We start from the raw sequence: 20,817 nt of genomic DNA, 5'->3' as shown, positions 1-20,817 counted from the left end.
TCCTTTTCAAGAAATCATCAGTCCTTTTCATAATATGTTGTAGAATTTTGCCAGGAATCAAAGTCTAGGTCTCTAGTTCAACATTATAAGACCCTTTTCTCTTCCCTTGTTTGAAAATCTGGAAAACAGTTACTTTCTTCAGTCCTACGATACCGCTCTCTTTTCTCTTTGTTCTTTCAGTCATCACTAACAATGACTCTGGGATCAGCTCTGCCAGTTTTTCATTACCTGGGGAGGTAGTTTATCTGGCCCTGGTGTCTTAATTCAACAAAGGCAGCTGGGTGATTTCTTACCATCCTCAATACTTACTTTGAGTATTAATCCCTATTTGCCATTTTTGTAAGATCAGTCTCCTTAGCAAAGAAAACAGAAGCACATTAAATACTGAACAACTCTGCCTTCTTTCTGTCATTTGTCATCCCATCTTCCTTGAAAAGTGGCCCCGTCCCTTCCTTGATCTTCCTTTTTTTCTTAATATAGCTAAAAAAGCATTTATGTTATCCTTAGTTTTCATGCTGAGCTTCTGAGCTCATTACAAACTTTGACAAAGATACTATTCTTATGGCACGCTTCTGAAGACCTATACTCAAATAAATCTATGATGGCATGGATGTGAATGTTCCTTCCATTGATGGAGATTGCAACCCAGTCATTTCTGCCCATCCTGGGTGACTTCTGTACTTGTGGCTTTTCCAGTAGAGGTAACAATTTTATGTTGAGTTCTTCACACTATTTGGTCCTATATCTGTTCTTTTCTGCATCCAGGTGGATTATTCTCTGGGAATTCTAAGTAGCCTAAGCAGGGAGATCTCTGAACCTGGCATCATCAGTACTATTATCTTCTTGAATGAAGAAGACCAGACTAAATGATTTTTTTTTAAACCCTTACCTTCCATCTTGGAGTCAATACTATGTATTGGCTCCAAGGCAGAAGAGTGGTAAGGGCTAGGCAATGGGGATCAAGTGACTTGCCTAGGGTCACACAGTAAATGATTTTTTTTAACAAGAAATTTAACTAAGGGTTTAACTATTAACTTTCCCTTAAACACATATACACATTTTCAAAAGACCATTAGATTAAGTTTCTAAGAGACCATAAAGACTTCTGGTAAGAGCTAGTATTTATCACTTGAAGTTTTGCGAAAGATTTTACATATGTTATTTCAATTGAGCCTTTTAACAACTCTGGGAAGTAGATGCCATTATTATTCCCATTTTGCATCCTGGGAAACTGAGACTGAAACCGCCTTCACCAGGGTCAATAAGTGTCTGACCCAGGATTGTAAATTCAGGTCTTTCAGGATCAGAACTCTAGAACCAACTCTTTATGCACTATGCCATCTAGCTGACCCATAAAGCATCGACTTCACATAGGGCAGTTACTATTAGGAACCAGAGGTGGTTTCCTGGTTTTCTTTCTCAGAGGATATCCTGAAAAAACATTGGGTCCTCAAGGTAAGCCTGATCACTGCCTGGGACAGCTTCCGGACAAGCTGTTCTACACTCATGCTAATTCCTGATTAGGGTTACAAGAAGTGCTCTGACTAGGGCTCATGGAATGCTTCCTGAACACATATTGAGAGTAATTGTGGCTCATGCCAAGAAGCTAACATGAGGTGAATGAGACTTTGCCCAAGGATCCCATTTCCAAGGGATTTGCTTTCTTCTCCTTTTAAGTGATTTCTGTCCCTACCTCTCCTGGTCCTCTATCAATCTTTGGACTTTTCCCTTTGGCCTCCATGGGGGTAAGGGCAAGAGAAACCACCCCCTCTTCTACTTCCATGCTTCTAGGTTTGGAAGGTCTTCTTGGATTGCTGTCAGACAACAATTCAACAGTTTTTGCCCCAGCAAAAGTATTACTGATTAAAGTCTCAGTCCATCCCTTGAGGTACATATAACTGTAGTCCCTACCCATTGTGCTGCTCAAACCCGGAGAAGTGGATGAGGACAGAGTGTATTTTGAAATTGTGACTTGAATGGAGGAAGAAGAAAAATGATTATTTTACATAGATGGCAACTATCTGAAATGGTAGTATGCTAGTACCAGCCCTTCTTGATACATTTGCCATAGAAGGAAATGGCAAACCACTCTAGTATCTCTTTGTCAAGAAAGCCCCATGGACCATACTGTCTATGGGGTCACAAAGAGTTGGACATGAATGAACAACTGAACAACTGATACATCAGGATGTTTTGTAGCTAAGGAGAGGAAATATCAAAATCCAATATGGCACCAGGGGAGATGGATGGAGTTTTTTCATCTTTCTGGGAAGAAGTTGAAGTACTTTCAATAAATATACTTGAAGGAACATGTAATTTAGAGCTTGGAGGGATCTTAGAGATCACTGTAGCCACAAACCTTTATTTTAGAAATAAAGAAACTGAGATGCAGAGTTTTTAAATGACATCCCATGGGAGACATAGAAAAGGATATGCCTTTGACTCAAAAAAGTGAATTATCCTAGTTGTCTACCTTCTGCCTAAGAAGGAGGCCAAATATTTCCCAAAACAAGTCAACAGTAGTTGTGCTATAATTCTAGGAAGCATCAAAGATCTAGATATGAAAGGAACCTCAGCTAGACTTTTTTTTTTAATGACAAAATTGTGACTAAGTCAAATTAAATAACTTATTCAAGGCCACATAGTTAGTAAATGATAGAGGCAGGATTTGAACCCAGTGTTCAAAGCATTTATAAATTATCCTTCTCACTAATACTCAGTCAGAATTTCTATAGACTTTTTTTTTTTAATCCCAAACATTGGGGGCAGCTGGATGGCTCAGAAGTTTGAGAGCCAGGCCTAGAGACGGGAGGTCCTGGGTTCAAATCTGACCTTAGACACTTCTTAGCTGTGTGACCCTGAGCGAGTCATTTCATCCCCATTGCCTAGCCCTTACCACTCTTCTAAGGTGGAAGGTAAGGGTTTAAAATGAATAAATAAATAAACTATAATATAATAAATAAATATATAATTAATTATAATTAATAAATAAAACTTCTAAATATCAGGTTCATTGATCTATTAGACTTTGACTATTCTGAAAATATAATGTTACATATGAATATATAATACATACACAAATATATATGTTATATATATATAATATAATAAATTGCTGACATTGGATCATGAGTTTTTTTGTAAATCTAGTGCTTAGCACAGTGTCTGCCACATAGAAGGTAATTCCCAAGCGCTTGTTGACTGACTAGCTGCCAGACGGGCATTTGCAAAATGTCAAATGGGTCAGCCCAACTAGCCCAGATCCTCTTCTAATGAGCCGATAGAATTTTCTATGGAATATTTCCTATAGCATACTTATATAATAATTATATATAAAACATAATTTCCTATGCAATTTCCCATCCTATGTAGTCTAGCCTCTATTTCCAAAAAAAACTTAAAAAAACCCCCACAGCATCGGCTCAGACACTTTCTAGTTGTGTGACCCTGGGCAGGTCACTTAACCCCCTTCTTGGCCCAGCCTTTACCCCTCTTCGGCCTCGGAACCAATACACAGTATGGATTCTAAGATGGAAATTAAAGATAAAAAATCAGCGTCTCTCCAGATTATATAGTACATAAGAATATTAGGATTTTTTTTTTAAAGGAAACAATTCAGTTTCCTTTGATAATGATCATGTTCTTAAGTCTAGTGTCATTTCAGCCTCCAGCCCTTCAATTTTCTCATATACCTGGGTTCTCTTTTCCTTATCATTTGGCCAGTTAACAAAGCTTCCTTTGTTTTCTTTCTTTTTATCTCTCAGACTGAGAAAATGGCATGTGGCTGTCTCCCAGGCTAGGGAGCTCCGGAATGGGCCAGGAGCCCGGGGCAGGGGGTGTGGGGGTGGAGCTGGAGCAGCCCTAGCTGCGGTCAGACACCGGACAGACCGGGCTGGGGGGTGGGGTGACTGGGGAAGAGGGCGATGGGAGGGAAAGGCTGTTTCCAGAGCCTTTCACCATTCAGCTGCACCCCGATTTCCTTAATGGGGTTCTAGGGTCCCTTCCCACCCTCCCTGCCGTCTTCCCCCCAGTCCAGTCCTTGTCGGTGTCTTCCTGTACCTCCTGCTTGGCGGATGTGTTGAAAGCCTTCCTCTAGGTCTTTGGAGACCTTCGTTCTGGATAGCAGTCCCATTGTAATCCCGCAGTGGCCAGATCACCTCTGGAAGCGCGTATGGAGTTCAAGCCGGCACGTTATTTTAAGAGGCGTGTTAACGAAGGAGGGTATTGAGGGAGGGATGACCAGGAGGAGAAGGGGGTGTGAAAGTAAAGCTACAACAAGAATATTTCAGCCTGGAGAAGAAAAAGCTCAATGGGCACAGGCCTACCAGTTTCAAATATCAGAAGCTATCCTATAAGAATAAAATTAAGATTTACTTTAGAAAGGAAAACGAGAGGGGATGGATGGAGCTATAGGGAGGATGACGGGCAGAAGAGATATGGCATGGTTCAGTTGTTTCAATTCTGTCTGATGCTTAGTGACCCCATTTGGTTTTTTTGTTGGTTTTTTTTTGGGGGGGGGGTGAGGATCCTGGAATGGTTTGCTGTTTCCTTCTCCAGCTCATTTAACAGATGAGGAAACTGAGGACACCAGGTTTAAGTGACTTGCCCAGAATCACAAAGCTAGAAAGTGTCTGAGGTCAGATTTGAACTCGGGTTTTCCTGACATTTCCAGGCATTCTGATGTCCTGGCCTTTTTCATTTAGCTTTCCCTGTCTCATAACTTGTGAATTTGAAACTATCTCATAGGTTTCCATCCCCTCTCCCCCCCAGAAAATATTTGGAATCCTTGTAAATCAAACTGGGTACCCAGGTACATCTCACCATAGTCAGAAAAAAACTTCTATCTACTGTGCCACCTAGCTGCCCCATTGCCTTTAAATGCTATTTCTCCAAACACATGTCATCATTGGTGACTTACACATAGCCTCCTTACTCCCATGTTTTCCAGGAGGATCATAGATCTATAAAGAAAGGGACATTATGTCCATCCTCTTCATTTTACAGATTTAGGAAACAGGTCCAGAGAAGTGTCTTGCCCATCCTCACAAAGATGAGCTCTGAACCTAGATCCTTTGATTCCAGAGTCATCTCTCTTTCTGCTGGACTAAATTGCCCTTGGAGTTGCCACAATTTGGATTTTTCAGAAATTGCGATGATCTCTCTAGTAGCCCTGCTTTTCTTACTACCATCTCCAAGTATGATTTTTTCCCCCTTATGGATTGCTAAGAAGTACCTAGACCTCCCTTGATACTAAGCCTATTTGCCCTTCCACATTTTCCAAGTTCATGGTCCTGACCAAGCTCTCATCCTGGCATAATTCTCCAGACATTCTGATGTCCTGACCTTTTTCATTTAGCTTTCCCTGTCTCATAATTTGTGAATTTGAAACTATCTCATAGGCTTCCATCCCCTCTCCCCCCCCGGAAAATATTTGGAATCCTTGTAAATCAAACTGGGTACCCAGGTACATCTCACCATAGTTAGAAAAAAAGCATATGGCATAATTACAGGTAATTCTCCCAAATACCCATTTAAGTCTAAAGTACATAACATTCACATTAGAGCTACATGTTCACGATATGTGGAAAGTACATGGTTGTTGTTGTTCAATCATTTCACACTCTTTGTGACCTCATTTGTGGATTTCCAGATATTGGAGTGTTTGCCATTTCCTTCTCCAGTTCATTTATAGAGGAGAAAACAGAGACAAATAAGATTAAGTGACTTCCCAGGGTCACATGACTATTGTCCAAGGCTAGATTCGAACTCACAAAGATGAGTCTTCCTGATTCCAAGCTCAGTTCTCTATCCACTGTACCACCTAGCTGCCCGAAGGACATGGCAACATAGTTGATTAAAAGTAATCACTTGACTAGACTTATAACCTGTTCCAACCCATTATCTTTGGGTCATCAAATGCCAGCCTGATCATGGGTAGGATAGTCGTGGTCCTTCTTTTATGACCTACTGTCCATTCTGCACCCCAGAATCTTTAAACTCACTGGCCTTCAGCTTCAATCCTGAGCCTGCAGAGGGGCCTGGATTGACCATCAATGTCTATAGATCCTACTGAGTTTGTCTCTGCAGATGACCTTCATTCCTTTGGGCTCTCCACAGCTGGAATGTTGGGCAGAAAAGGGGTGACCAAGAAATTGAGCCCCCTTTCTCCCCCAGTCTTGGCAGAGTTTCCTCGAGACTCTATCAAGCCTTTAGCTCAGACTTCAGCACGTTCAGTAGAGTACATTTAAAATGCTCTGGTTGTGGATATCTACTTGTTTATCTACAAGAAGTCTAGACTTCCTGATTCCTGATCAGGCTATTACCTCCTTGACTTGCTCACTCTCAAAATCTCAACATTGATCAGAATAGCTCCTGGAAAGGAAACTATACACCGAGAAATACTCTTTCTCACACCTGGCCTCCTATCAACATTTTTTAGCTTCTGGTTGAGTAAATATGTGCATGCCAGGTAAAATGGTTCATTAAAATTGTAGTGGTTTCCATTTAGTAGCTCAAGAATGTCTTGAGAGCTCATAATGATGGTCCCAGGCAGCGGTGTCAAACTCAAAAAGGAATGGGATAATGAAATTGGGCATAACGATCTTAGCTGTTGTTGTCCAGTCATTAAAGTCATGCACAACTCTTCATGTCCCTATTCAGGATTTTCTTGGCAAAGCTACTGGAGGCCTTATAAAGATCTTTATGGGTGGCATACTGACTTTGAAAACTATATATTAATATTATCTTTGTTTTATTATTTGTTATTTATTTAGTTTGGTAGATCCTAATTGTATTTTAAATGCATTTGGGCTAGTGTTGTGGGCCATATTTGGCCCATGGTCTGTGTGTCTGACACCTCTTCCAGTTCAGTTTTCTGTTGCACAATCCTCTGAAAAGCAGGGTGTCTAATGAAATGTGAAGCTTGAATCCCGGAGGATTCTGCCTCCTTTTCTTGGTCTGCATCCTGCCTCAGAAGATAGCTGCTCTTACAATTAGAAGCCTTACAGAGTTACCCTCTACTTAAGGCAAACATGGGCAGTAAATGATGGGGGATGGGATAGTTAGCTCCATTGTTGGAACTAACTTGGTGTTGTTGCTAAGTGAAAACTGAGAACATCAAAAGATGGCAGGTAGAGTTGTGCTCATTTAGTCCATTATCCTACTGCCTTTTTAAATGAATATGTGCAAGCCAACATCCAATTTCTCCTATTTCAATTAGATTTCTTATAGCCATTTTACTTTATTATGGAGCAAAAAAAAATGTAATGGCCTATTTTACTGACTTTTTTTTTCTAAAAGCAGACTTTTGCTTTAGTTGTAAAGAAGGGAATACATGATAAAGTATTTGGTTTGATTTCTCTTTCATTGCTCACTGCTTCTGAACATCTAATTTTTTTCAGTTGTCTAAATAAAATGCCTCTCCGACAACAACAACAACAACAACAACAACAACAACAATAAAAGAAGATAGATGCTCTAGCTGTCAGTCAAGGGAGGATGTCCTGGGCAGGGGAAAGGCGGGGAGATTAGACTAGTGCTACAGTGCTTATATTCACCAATGGCACACTCTCTGGTGGAAGTCCCCAGATCTCAGCTGCATTTTCCTATGTTCTTGGTTTTGCTCCCTTCATACCACAGATGATAATCATTTCATTTAGTAGTCTCATGATGGATTCAGGTACCCAGACCCTATGGATCAGGGTACTTATATCCATGTCAGTCTATCATCCAGGTCCCATCTGCTAGGAAAAGTCCTTCTTAATCCCCCCAGTAACTAGTCCCTTCCTCCCCAAATTATTTTTTTTTCATCTACTTTGTTTTTTCCTTGTGGCTGGTTAGGCTAATCTCTTCTGAGCATTTAGTTTATTGTAATTAAGGTCAATGCAATTAATACGTGTTAGGAGCATTTCAAGAATTGAATCTAACATTGTCAAGTAATATGTTATTGTTGTTTAGTCAATTAGTCATATCTGACTCTGTGAACCCATTTGGAGTTATCTTGGCAAAGATATTGGAGTGGTTTGCCATATCATTCTTCATCTCATTTTATAGATGAAGAAACTGAGGCAAACAGAGTTAAATGACCTGCCCAGTGTCATATAGCTAGTAAGTATCTGAGTTTGAATTTAAGCTCTTCCTGACTCTTGGGCCAACCCTCCATTCACTGAACCTACTAGCTGCCCTATTATAGAACAATATTATTCTTTCAATTTTAAGAATTATCCTATTTTCTAGTTTTTTCCTTCCAGGATTTTTGAAGATCTTTAAATTGCCCTGTAAGGTAGCTTTTATCCTTTTAATCTTTTCCCTCTTTGACCTGTCCAAAATATTTAGGAATGGTGACCATTCCCTCTCTCTGGCCTCCATGGCACTTATTCTCTCCTGGTTCTCCCCCATTGTCTGCCCATTGCTTCTATGCCTTCTTTACTAATTCCTCAATCTCTTCCTGGTTCCTAAGCATGAATATCCTTATGGGTTCTATAATTGGCTTGCTTGTCTTCTCTCCATATTTTCTCCTATCACACTCTCAGCTTTTCTCATCTAATTTCAGGATTACATGAATATAATTCCCATATTATCAAAATATTTCAGCTATCAAGTCCAGACTTCTCCCCTGAGCTCTAGTCCTATATCTCCAACTATCTGTTGGGACACCTGAATGTCCCACCAACATCACAAACTCAGCATGTTCAAAACTTAATTTTCTCTTCTTCCCAAAACACTGGTCCACCTTTCCCCAACTCTCCTATTTCTCTTGAAAGCACCACCATATTCCAATAATCTTGGAGTCAGTGTTGCCTTTGAAAACTCTTCAATTTTCTCCCCCCTCAGGTATCAAATCTTGTTGGTTCTACTTTTATAGTGTCTTTCAGGTAAGACACTGACACCACTTTAATTCAGGACTTCAACACATCTTACCTGAGTTGTTATAATAACCTCCCAAGCTGGTTTCTCACTGCCTTTGGTCTTTCCCTCTACAATTCAACATTTTTTTGACCTGTAGTATGAAAATCAATGTGATCAGCAAGATGAATGAGATGTCTCTGTATTAATATTAGCTCCCTTGGCCAAGACATTTTATATCCATGGGACTCAGTTTCCTTATTTGTAAAATGAAGAGGTTAGATTCTCTAGGAGTATCTTCCTTCCTTCCTTCCTTCCTTCCTTCCTTCCTTCCTTCCTTCCTTCCTTCCTTCCTTCCTTCCTTCTTTCCTTCCAAAACCCTTACCTTCTGTTTTAGAATTGATTATTAAATATTGGTCCCAAGGCAGAAGAATGGTTTCTTTCTAGGATTCTTTCTAACACTGAATTTCTGTGATCCTGTGAACCCAATTAGATTATTACTCATTGAGGTCAGGGACCTCTAAGAGGTCTTCCTTTTTTGGTATCCTGTAAGCACTATGCTAGCCACACAGTGGGGTATTCAATAAACACTTTGATAGAGGCTTACCTACTATTTAATAATAAGACCTGGTTCCTCATTTTGCCTTTATTCCATGGATTTAATACTGAACCTATGACTTGATATCTTATTAATATAATATACTGTCAAGAAGTCTCTTTAAAAAAGTATATTGGCTTTTAAAAAATAACATTTCCTGCTACTATCAGTCAGTCAACAAGCATTTAGAGTCTGCTATGTGGGAGCCAGTTAGATGGCTCAGTAGATTGAGAGCCAGGCCTGGGTTCAAATCTAGACTTTGACACTTCCTAGCTTTGTGACCCTGGACAAGTCACCTAACCACCATTGTTTAGCCCTTATTACTCTTCTGTTTTGGAACCAACATATAGTATTGTTTTTCTGAGATAGTTTTCTACTGTTATTAGTCAGCTAGTCAACAAGCATTTATTAAGCATCTTCTATGTGCCAGGAAGTGTGCTAAGAATACAAGGAAAGATAAAAGACAGAACCTACTCTCAAGGCACTCACAGTTTAATGGGAAGGACTAGGTACAAGAAACTTAGAAGGTGAATTGGGGGTAATCAATAGAGGGAAGACGTTAGCATTGTGGCTGATCAGGAGAGGATTTTAGCTGAAACTTGAATGAAACCAGGGAAGCAAGCAGTCAGAGAAGAAGAGGGCGAAGCTGCCCTGATGTAGATTATAAGCTCCTTGAGGACAGGGACTCTTTCCATGATTGTATCCCCAGAACTTAGCACATTGCGTAGTACATGAAACACTTAATGAATGCTTATTGGATTGAATAGAATTGAGAGAGTGAAAATGCCTCATCATCCATCCATGCCTAGTACCCTATATAGTCTACCCTTCAAAGTGCTGTTACTGCCAGCATCATTTTAATTTTAGCCTACACCTCCCTATATCTAGAACACTTCCACTGGTTCTTCATTGTCTGCAGAATAGGATGAGAACTCCTTAGCTTAGCATTCAGTCATCTAACAATCTGGACCCAACTTATCTTTCCAAACTCCTTTTGTAAGAATACGTCCCTTAGTGTATAATCTAGTCAAAGTGCAGTGGTTAGAGCGCTAGCCTTGGAGACAGGAAGATCATCTTCCCAAGTTCAAATCTGACCATAGACACGTACTAGCTAGGGGGACCCCAGGCAAGTCATTTAACCTTATTTACCTTAGTTTCTTCCTCTGTAAAATGAGTTGGAGAAGGAAATGGCAAACCACTCTTTGCCAAGAGAAACCCAAATGAGGTCATAAAGAATTGGACAGGGCTGAAAAATAACTGAACAACAACTGACTACCCATGATACCTTCAGAACAATGTAACCTAATCAAGGGAGATAAAGCCTTTGCCCCTGGGGAGTTTATGTTCTAAGACGGAAACCTGGACCCCAATATCCATTCAGCATCACAGTGATAAGGAGTTAAGTAACTAAACAAACATAAGGAAAATGTGATATTCCAGTGTTCTATTAAAATAGATAAAACCCAACATTTCATTTTTTAGAAAACATGATCCATTTTGCTAGTAAGAAGGATTGTGAAGGATGCAGCCAAAAGGAAAAACTCAGCTTCCTGGGCAATTGCAGGTTTCTTCCTTTGCCTACAAAATCTGCCCAGAATTGGGATGGGGATTCATTTCTGGAACTATCGTTCAGCTCTCATGTTGTTTTTTCCTCCTCCTCCTCCCAGCTCCTACCCCAGCTGGTCATCTTCTGTATGTTTGTGGTGAGATAAAAATGATCCACCTCTAGGAATCTTTAAAAAAAAATCTAACTGGGGTCCAAGTCAGACTTTTTTCTAATCTTCAAAGCCTTATATCCAACATGACCCCAGTCCCTCTCTTCTCCATGCTGGGTAGTGAGAGACCTTAGCATCTTTGTCACTCACAGCAACTGCTTATTTGTACAGTTATGAACAGCTGGATAAACGCAGCCCTCCCTAAATCTGCTGGGGCCAGGGAGAGCAATTCAGCATTTCCAAACACCTTTCCCACCCTTTTCCAGATGACTTCTGCAGCTCCAACAGGACACCGGACCCTAGAGCTAAGCAAAATTAGCTTTGTAGCTCTCCTCAGTCTGGTTGGTTCCCCCAAGGCAGTGGCACATCCTTTCAACTATTGGGGGGGGGGGAGGAAGGAGATGAGTCCTTGCCCCATGAGGTTCCTTCAACTCTCTTAACCTTGTTATTGTCTGCAGTGCTTGACCCTGGACAAATTCGAAATCTATGATGATGAAATCCAACTCACCCACCGAGCCCTCTCCCTGTTGGAGCAGAATCGATTCTGGGCTGGAGTGGTATTCTTTGACATGTACTCCTGGAACAGCGAGCTGCCACGTCACGTGAAGTATAAGATCCGCATGGACATTGATGCCGTGGAAAAAACCAATAAAATCAAAGACAGGTGACAGCTTCATATGCCCCTAAATGGATTCTCCCATGTCTAGTGCCAGTGCCAGCTAGAAGAGGTCATGGCTATTCCATATCCAAGTTAGCTGCACCATGACTTTCATTGGGCACTCCACTGAGGTCACCTGCAGAGGATTTATCAAGCAGAGAAATACTCAGGGTTTGCTATAACCAAAAGGCTCATTTTTCTTTAAACCCTTACCTTCCATCTTGGAGTCAATACTGTATATTGGCTCCAAGGCAGAAGAGTGATAAGGGCTAGGCAATGGGGGTCAAGTGACTTGCCCAGGGTCACACAGCTAGGAAGATTTGAGCCTAGGACCTCCCATCTCTAGGCCTGGCTCTCAATCCACTGAGCTACCCAAAAGGCTCATTTTCATGTGAGTTGGTATCCAGAATTAATAGAGACCAAATGTCTTCATCTTTAGTATTTGTACCAGTTATTATATGTTCTCAGTGGAATCATTCTTAAAATGAGGATAATGATGCTCCTGAATGTATGAATAAAAAAGCTTTTATTAAGATTTACTATGTGCCAACAGTGTGCTAAGCCCTGGAGAAAAATGTTGAAAAAGCCAGGTAAGGTCTTTCACATGAACTTTCACTATAAATGGGAGAGGCAATATTTACAGGAGAAAAAGTGGAAGCTCTGAGGGTGTAGTGGTAGGACAGACGGCAAGGCCTAGGAGTTCTTGGTGGGAGGGAGGTGGAATCATCAGATGAGATAATAGTTTGGGGGATTTGGAGGACAAAAGTCCCAAGGGACCTTAGAAGACAGTGGCAGAGCAGATGGGAAGTCATAGTGGTCCTCCATCTTACAGAAGGATTACAGATAGTGACTCCCAGTTCCCTGGTGCAAAAAGGACTATGGGATAATGATATTTATAGTAATGAATCCTTGCTAAATAGGTCCCCAAAGTACAATTACATTCTTCCCAAATTCATGATGGAATTATGTGAGATCTAAGCCCTACTCCTTTAAGAACAGAATTTGGAAGTCTTCGGGAAAGAGTTCAAGAATGAATTTCTCATTGCTTTTGCAAGAGCTTCAGGAGATTAGACATGGCAATGATGTGCTCAACCCATTCCACTAAGACTGGGTCTTTTCCACCTTTGTTTTTCTCAGGTACTGGGATCCTGGTCCAAGAGCTGACCCAGTGGAAGATTTACGTTATATATGGGGTGGATTTGCCTATCTCCAGGACATGATTGAACAAGGGATTATAAGGAGCCAGACCAAGGCAGAAGTGCCTACTGGAGTCTATCTGCAGCAAATGCCATACCCCTGCTTTGTAGATGATGTGTGAGTCAGAACAGTGCCTTGATCTTCTTCCTTGATAAGCGAGTTGGGGCAGCTGGGAGGTGGTGCTGGTGTCAGGAAGGCTCAAACCCTTTCAGGCTTTGATCTCAATCTGAGACCAGAGAGTGAATTCCTGAGGGGAGAGGGGAAGGACCGGAGAGAGATGGCCAGGTGGCCAAGCTGGGGAAATGAATGGTGTTCCATGGAGCCATTGTTCCCTGCTCTGATGGGAAGAACATCAAAGAAAGTGAAATGGAAGAAAAAGTAAAAGCATTTTGGTCCATTTGCTAGAGAATCATGAAATCATAGAATTCTTTTTTTTTTTTTTAATCTTAGAATCAACACTACATCTTGGTTCCAAGGCAGAAGAGTGGTAAAGGCTAGGCAATGGGGGTTAAGTGACTTGCCCAGGGTCATACAACTAGGAAGTGTCAGAGGTCAGACTTGAACTCAGGACCTCCCATCTGTAGACCTGGCTCTTAATCCACTGAGCCACCCAGCTGCCCTTGGAATCATGGAATTCTAAAACCAGAACAGTTCTTAGAAGGGAAGCTGGAAAAAGGAAAAAGGAAAGCATCCTGGAAACTGGAATAATAGAGCTTAGGTTTGTGAAGTACATGTTTGGGAAGTCACAGAGGGTAATGTTGGAGGATAAGGACCAAGGCACATAAATTTCAGACTATGGTACATTTAGTATTTTTTTTTTAAGGATACCAGCCAGAATCCCTTTTCCCACCAAATCAAAGCTCTGCATTGAAATTTATTCTGGTTTCTAGGAGATATTGAATAAGGAAGTCCCTTCACTAATTAGCATTCCCATGATTGATGCTTGATGGAAAGGGAAAGGAATGTGAGAAAGGCAAAGGGCCATAATGGAAGGAGAAACTGTCCTGAAGTCAGGAAGATGGGCCCTGACATCTCCTAGTTACATGGCCCTGGGCAACACCGGTAACCTCTCTGGCAACACTGTGAGGCTCTCTGTCTACCCTGGCCCAGTAGGTTCTGATCAGCATGGACTGGGAGTTTCCACATTGAGAATTGTCTGGTGCCAATGAAATCATAGGTCTGCTCCAAGGGAAAAAAGAATATGAATGTAGTTCCTTGGGCTCTCCTTCTTCTGCTAACACATGCCCATTATTAGGACCATATCCTTGATGGCCAACAGCCACCTAAAAAACTGGTCCTATGGCTTTGTTTCTGGGCACAAGAGTGCATTCCTTAGAGCCATGGAAACCTCATTTACCAAAGGTAGATGGAGCCAACAGAGTTAGATAAGTTTGGCCAGGGCTACAGTACCTAAAAGACAAGCATAGATATTTCAGTGGTACCATAAAAAGAGCACTGATTGGAGAGGCAAAAGACCTGAATTCAGACTCCATTTCTTCTACTTCCTAGCTGAATGATCTTGGGAAAGACACAAGCTCCTTAGATTTTGGTTTGCTCATGGGTGAAATGAAGGATGTTGGACTAGAAGTCAAGCTCTAGATCTATGATCCTGTACTCCCTTTGAAAGTCACTTAGCATTTCTGGTCTCCATTTCCTCTTGTGTATACTAGGTGGACTCTAAGGTCCCCTCCAGCTCTTAAACAGCAATCCTATTCAAGTTCCTCAAAATATTCTTGTATATTTGTTACAGCATGATTTGGGGAAGAGAGCAGGGCTAGATAGAAGAGAGCCAAAACCAGGCTGATCTATGGATTTCCATCTTTTTTGTAGCCCAGTGATTCTTCTTACAGAGAACTTCCACTCCCCAATACTAAATATCTCTGGTCCCATCTGTCCTTTCTGAAATCTTCTTTGGGTTTGGAGTTAGGGAGGAGATAGGAAGGGGTTCAAGGGAGGGAGACCCAATGAGACATTTCAGAACCATGATAGGTGGAGGCAGTCTGGGGGAGTTACAAGAAGGGGAAATAAGTATTAATAATCATTGTGAGAGGCCTCTGGTGGCCAGATCAGAGCAATACAGACTTTGTGAGCTTTGGGGAAGATAAGATCTTCCCATGGTGATGAAACTCTCCCCTTTTTTTTTAACCCTTACCTTCTGTCTTGGAATCAATACTGGGTATTGGTTCCAAGAAAGAAGAGTGGTAAGGGCTAGGCAATAGGAATTAAGTGACTTGCCTAGGGTCACATGACTAGGAAGTGTCTGAGACCAGATTTGAACCCAGAACCTCCCATCTCTGGGCCTGGTTCTTAGTCTACTGAGCTACCCAACTGTCCCAATAATTGTTTTTAATGATTAATAACATCAAAGGTTCTACCAACAAATGGAATACTCATTCTGTTTTCACCCATGGAAGACCTACATTACATTTAGACTGGAACACTAAATACTAGATGTATTCTGGACAACAAAAATATCCTTATCCATTGGAGATGCCCAATAAAATATGTAGTTATAAGTGGAAGCAACCTTGAACTCAGAGCCAGTTACTCTCTCTAAGAAGTCTGCTCCAGTTAGGGATTTAGCAGCCATTCCTCCAAAGAAGTAGGATTTGACCACCACAGGATTTCTGTGTGAGTCTATGGGGAAGATAAGGTTGATTCATAGGATCATGGACTTAGAAATGGGAAACACTTTACAGAACCTTGTTTTACATAATAAGGAAACTGAAGCTGACCAGAGTTAAGTAATGTGTTCAGGGTTATAAAGCTTGCAAGTTTCCGAGACAGGATTTGAACTCAGATGTCTGTTAAACTTATTGGTTAAGGGGCAGCTGGGTAGCTCAGTGGATTGAGAACTACACCTAGAGATTGGAGGTCCTAGGTTCAAATTTGGCCTCAGCCACTTCCTAGCTGTGTGACCCTGGGCAAGTCGCTTGACTCCCATTGCCTAGTCCTTACCACTCTTCTGCCTTGGAGTCAATACTGTGTATTGGATGTATAAGATGGAAAGTAAGGGTTTAAAAAAAAAAACTTATTGGTTGGATCCTGAATATTTAATTGGTGGTTGCCAGGGATTTAATTTCTAAATCCTAAATGAATTAATAAAGTAGAATGGAATTTATGGTAGCTTATTTTACAATAGAGGGAAGATATTAAGGAAGAGAGAAAATGGGAGAGAGAAAGGGAGAGAGAGCTCTGGCTTTCTCAGAGCCAGGTAGAAATTCTAAGCCCCAGCCAGAGGAAAGGAGTCTCAGTTCACACCTCCAGAAAGGCAAGGAAACCAAGTTAGCCTTTCACTCACCAAGGTGACCATCTAAAAGGAACCTCAAGTGTCTCTCTTCACTTCAGTTCCCAGTGACTCCTCCAGTCTCTCCTCTAAGTGATTGTTCACTCTTGATTCCTTCTACATGTGCCTCTGTTTCCTTGAAAGATCTTTTTCTCTTGTGTCATCTCCCCTAAATTTTACATCTACCAATCATAGCAGAGCTCCTCTCCAGGATACCCCACTCAATGTATGAAATGGGTGTTCACACCTTTTCTAGTTAGTTAACACCTTTTTTGATAGTAAAATGGGTAGATCTACTTTAAATACTGAATTAACATTTTTGAGGATTAAAATCTAAAAATAGAATGTGGATTACAATTCAACCTTTGCAATAAAAGAAGAGCTAAGTACCTTCATTGTTACAATCGAGAGCTAAATCCAATCTTCACATGTCCTTGGTTCCTTTTAGTAGAAGATTGCAGGGATTGTTGCTTTCATTCATCATCAACATAGTTTTTGCTTGTATGATTGCCCACTTAGGTTCTGGCACCAGACTACACATAGGGCTTCTTAAGTGATCCCAATTCAATTGAGAAAATATTTTAAAGACACCTCCTATGTGCAAGGCACTATGCCAGGCACTGGGAATACAAAGACAAAATCAAAAGCAGATATTCAGATTTCTTTTTGGGAGTCTTACCAGGAAATTGTTCTTCACCCTGACCACTAGCCGAAGCGGACACAGTATGCTATATTTGTGATTGTAGAATGTAAGCACAACCATAAATTGTTTTTCATTTTTGTCTTTGTATCTTCAGTGTCTAACATAATGCCTTGAACATACTCGTAGAGATTTAGAAATAAAAGGTACCCTAGAGATCATCCATTCCCAATCCCTCATTTTACAGATGAGGAAACTGAGTCACAGAGAGGTTAAATAATTTTCTCAAGCTCACAAAGGCAATAAGTAGCCCAGCCAAGTCTTCTCACTCCAAATCCAATAATTTCCCCCCATTGGGACATGTTTCCTCCAGCACAGAGGTTCTTAATCTAGGCTCTATTATCTTTTTTTTTTTTAATAAAAACCCTAACCTTCCATCTTGGAATCATCCAAGGCAGAAGAGTAGTAAGAGCTAGGCAATGGGGGTTAAGAGGCTTGCCCAGGGTCACACAGGAAGGGTCTGAGGTCAGATTTGAACCCAGGACCTCCTGTTTCTAAGTCTGGCTCTCAATCTACTGAGCTACCCAGCTGCCCCCTCTATTATCTCTTAAAAAAATAATAGTTTTATTTTAATATAGTTGGTTTCCTTTGTAATGGATTTTATTTTATACATTTAAAAACTTCATTATTGTGAACAAAGATCCATACGCTTCACCAGATTGCCAAAGGGGCCCATCATACACACACACACACACTCTCCCATATAAAAACTTTTATCCTAAAACAAGAGTTTAATAAATGATTGTTGAACTGAATGAAAAAGACAAACTATGTATGCCCTAAAGTCAGGGGACCATCCCATTCCAAAGAAATGGCAACATCTCTGAGAAGGAGCCAATGGATGACTCTATATATAGAAGCACCATTTCACTTCAATAATTGCTTCTTTTTAGTTACAAGATTCTTTTAACATTTCTATAATGTTAAATTAAAAATTAGTTCGAGGCTATGTGTAAGCAAATCCAGAACGCAAAAGGGTTAAATAAGATTTTGTTTCCTTTTAAGTCCATGAAGCTTGCTGAGTTCTCAGTGGTATTTCTCTTGTGTTCTCTCTCCCCAACCCCTTGGTCTTGATCTGTGATGGGCTCTTCTTTCTGCTGGCATTGGCAGCTTTATGATCACTCTGAACCGCTGCTTCCCAGTCTTCATGGTGTTGGCGTGGATCTACTCGGTCTCTATGACTGTGAAGAGCATTGTGCTGGAGAAGGAGATGAGGCTAAAGGAGACCTTGAAAAACCGGGGTGTTTCCAATATGGTCATCTGGTGCACCTGGTTCCTGGACAGTATCTCCGTCATGGCGATGAGCACATTCCTCTTAACAGCCTTCATCACGGTAAGGGTTAAGAGGGATCCAAATGTTCTAGACTTCCCTGGATCTCCTCCTCCCCTTCCACCCCCATAAATGGACCTATGCCAGCCCTGTAAGGAGCACCATGCAGACTGTTCAGCCCCCTCAAAGGAAGAAGACTGAGGAAACTCCCTGCTGATCCTTTTTATTTGTGTTTTTCAGCTCCTTCAATTGTCTGATTCTTTGTGACCCCATTTGGGCTTTTCTTGGCAAAGATACTGGAGTGGTTTGCCATTTCCTTCTCCAGCTCAATTGACAGATGAGGAAACTGATTAAGTGACTTGCCATGGGTCACACAACTTATAAGTGTCTGAGGCCATATTTGAACTCAGGTCTTCCTGACCATGACTTGACTTTGACCAAGGATTTGAATTGGTGATGAATTTGCCCTGGTAGTGACTTTTAAAATCTACTTTCTTAGTGATGGAACACTAATATTTCAAAAAGTTAAGGAAGTATGGTGAAGAAAAAGCACTCTATCCTTTGTGCCACTTTGCTGCCCAAATTTGCTGCCCATTTTGGTGGTGGCCAAACTCTAGGGAGTCCCTCATCATTTGGAAGATCAGAAATGTTCTGTGTAGAAAGAGATGGCAACTGAGCTGTGACTTGAGGCTGTGAAGCAGGGATTCCAAAAGATGACAGGAGATAGCACTCCAGACATGGAGTATGAGAGAATGCCCTATATGGAGAGGAGAAGTTGGACTAATTTGGTGAGTGAATTAAGGGGAGTAATGGGAAATAAATCAAGAAAGCAATGGGTCCTATCTACCCCAGGATAATTCCTTGAGCCTGAGTAGGTTAACTGTCCTGCATTCTACAAAGTGGACAGCTAGATGGTTCAGGATAGAGTACCAGGTCTGGGGGCTGGAAAAACTGAGTTCAAATCTACCCTCATACTATGTGACTCTGAGCAAGTCATTTAACCCTGGATATCTCAGTTCATCACTTGTAAAATGAGTTGGAGAAGGAAATATCAAACCTTTCCAGTATCTCTGCAAGAAAACTCCAAATGGAGTCATGAAGAGTTGGTTTTGATTGTACAACTCTGGGCTTAGTCCCAAGCCAAAGCTAGGTAGTGCTGGTATAGTGACTTTACTATAGTGCTGGATAGAACACTTCACTTTGGATTAGGAAGACCCAATTTCAAATCTCACTTCAGACATTTATTAGTTGTGTGACGTGGGGCAAGTCGCTTACTTAATTTCCCTGTGCCTCAGTTTACTCATCTGTAAAATGAGAAAAGTGGAGTGGAAAGTTTTTAAAGAACCTTCCAATCCCAAATCTATGATCCTGTGATCTTACATTCTCCCTGAGCCATCATTTGGAGTCATCGCCCACTTTGAGGATATTGGGACTCCTACTGGAAGCCTCTCTCATTCCCCATTATCCAAAGCCTGAACCCTGTTGATATCAAATTCCTGCTTATGACCATGTGCTAGACCACACTTGGGGACAGTGGAATAAGCACTTGTTTGGCAGCCAGAGGACTTGAGTTTGAAGTTTCGATCTATTACTTAGTATTTGAGTAATCCTGGCCAGCTGCTTAACTTCCTGGCATCACACATTCCTCTGTGATTATCAGGGTTGGACAAGATGACCTCGAAGACTCTTCCATCTCTAAAAGCTAGGCTCCTCTGCTCCCAAGCTGAGACAAATATGGATTCTCTTCTCATGGGCCCAATCATCCTAATTCTATTCCTTTTGACACTTAAAAAGAAAAAGGAGATCTAAGATATTTTTCATAGGATTATAATAGAGGTCCTGGGAGATAATCACTTTATTTTAAGTTCTATACTAAGGTAAAAAAAAAAATCTCACAATTTATTAACATACAGACTAGTCTGGCTAGTTAGCCAGCTTGCACTTGGCTGAAAATTAATATGAAATTAAGTTTGAATTCAGTTAATTAAATTGAATTAAACTAATCAAGTTAATTAACTTGACATTTCCAAGTGATTCTGAGAGCCTTAGTGAAGAGTGGAGTCTTGGTTATTTGAGCGTCTCAGTAGGGTAGCTCTTCCTCTCTTTAGATGACTCTTGTTTCTTCCTTTCACTCTTTTATCCCATCCTCTCCCCATGTAAGATTAAAATTAGTATCGAATAACTTCTAGCATTATATTTTATAAGATTTTATTAATAATCACTTGAAGTAGAAGAAATAAAAAGACAAAAGTAAAGCCTGAGTAAAGAGAAGTTTTTACCAGCCACATTAGTGGGAGAAAAGGGGGTCAGGGGTTACAGAAACTGTATCTCCAAAATGTAAGAATGGAACATGAGGACAAAAGTGGGATTCTGGGAAACAGAGTCCTGGGGTACAAAATTCTAATTACACAGCCATAACCCAAATTCTGAATTTTCTTGGCATAAGATCTTAATAAATGCTTGTCAATATGACTTTAAAACACTCAAAATCCATTTAAAAAGAAGTTGAATTAGCTATAAGACTTTGCCCTGATAATTGCTGATAAATG

The 20,817-nt window shown here is 40.8% G+C and overlaps 1 protein-coding gene across 2 annotated transcripts in view; it reads left to right on the top strand.

Moving 5' to 3' along the window:
- Positions 1–20,817, top strand: part of ABCA4 (ATP binding cassette subfamily A member 4) — a 203,038-nt gene that overhangs the window by 88,396 nt on the left and 93,825 nt on the right. For both annotated transcript variants that reach the window (XM_056819098.1, XM_056819097.1), the window contains 3 exons: positions 11,616–11,821; positions 12,953–13,129; positions 18,109–18,331. In XM_056819098.1, coding sequence (XP_056675076.1) covers positions 11,616–11,821; positions 12,953–13,129; positions 18,109–18,331 — 606 coding nt within the window. The remainder of the gene's footprint in view (positions 1–11,615; positions 11,822–12,952; positions 13,130–18,108; positions 18,332–20,817) is intronic.

Source organism: Monodelphis domestica, chromosome 2 (assembly GCF_027887165.1).
Source record: "Monodelphis domestica isolate mMonDom1 chromosome 2, mMonDom1.pri, whole genome shotgun sequence".
Taxonomy (NCBI): domain Eukaryota; kingdom Metazoa; phylum Chordata; class Mammalia; order Didelphimorphia; family Didelphidae; genus Monodelphis; species Monodelphis domestica.
Note: the sequence above shows the minus strand (reverse complement) of the source record. Positions and strands in the feature narration are given on the sequence as shown.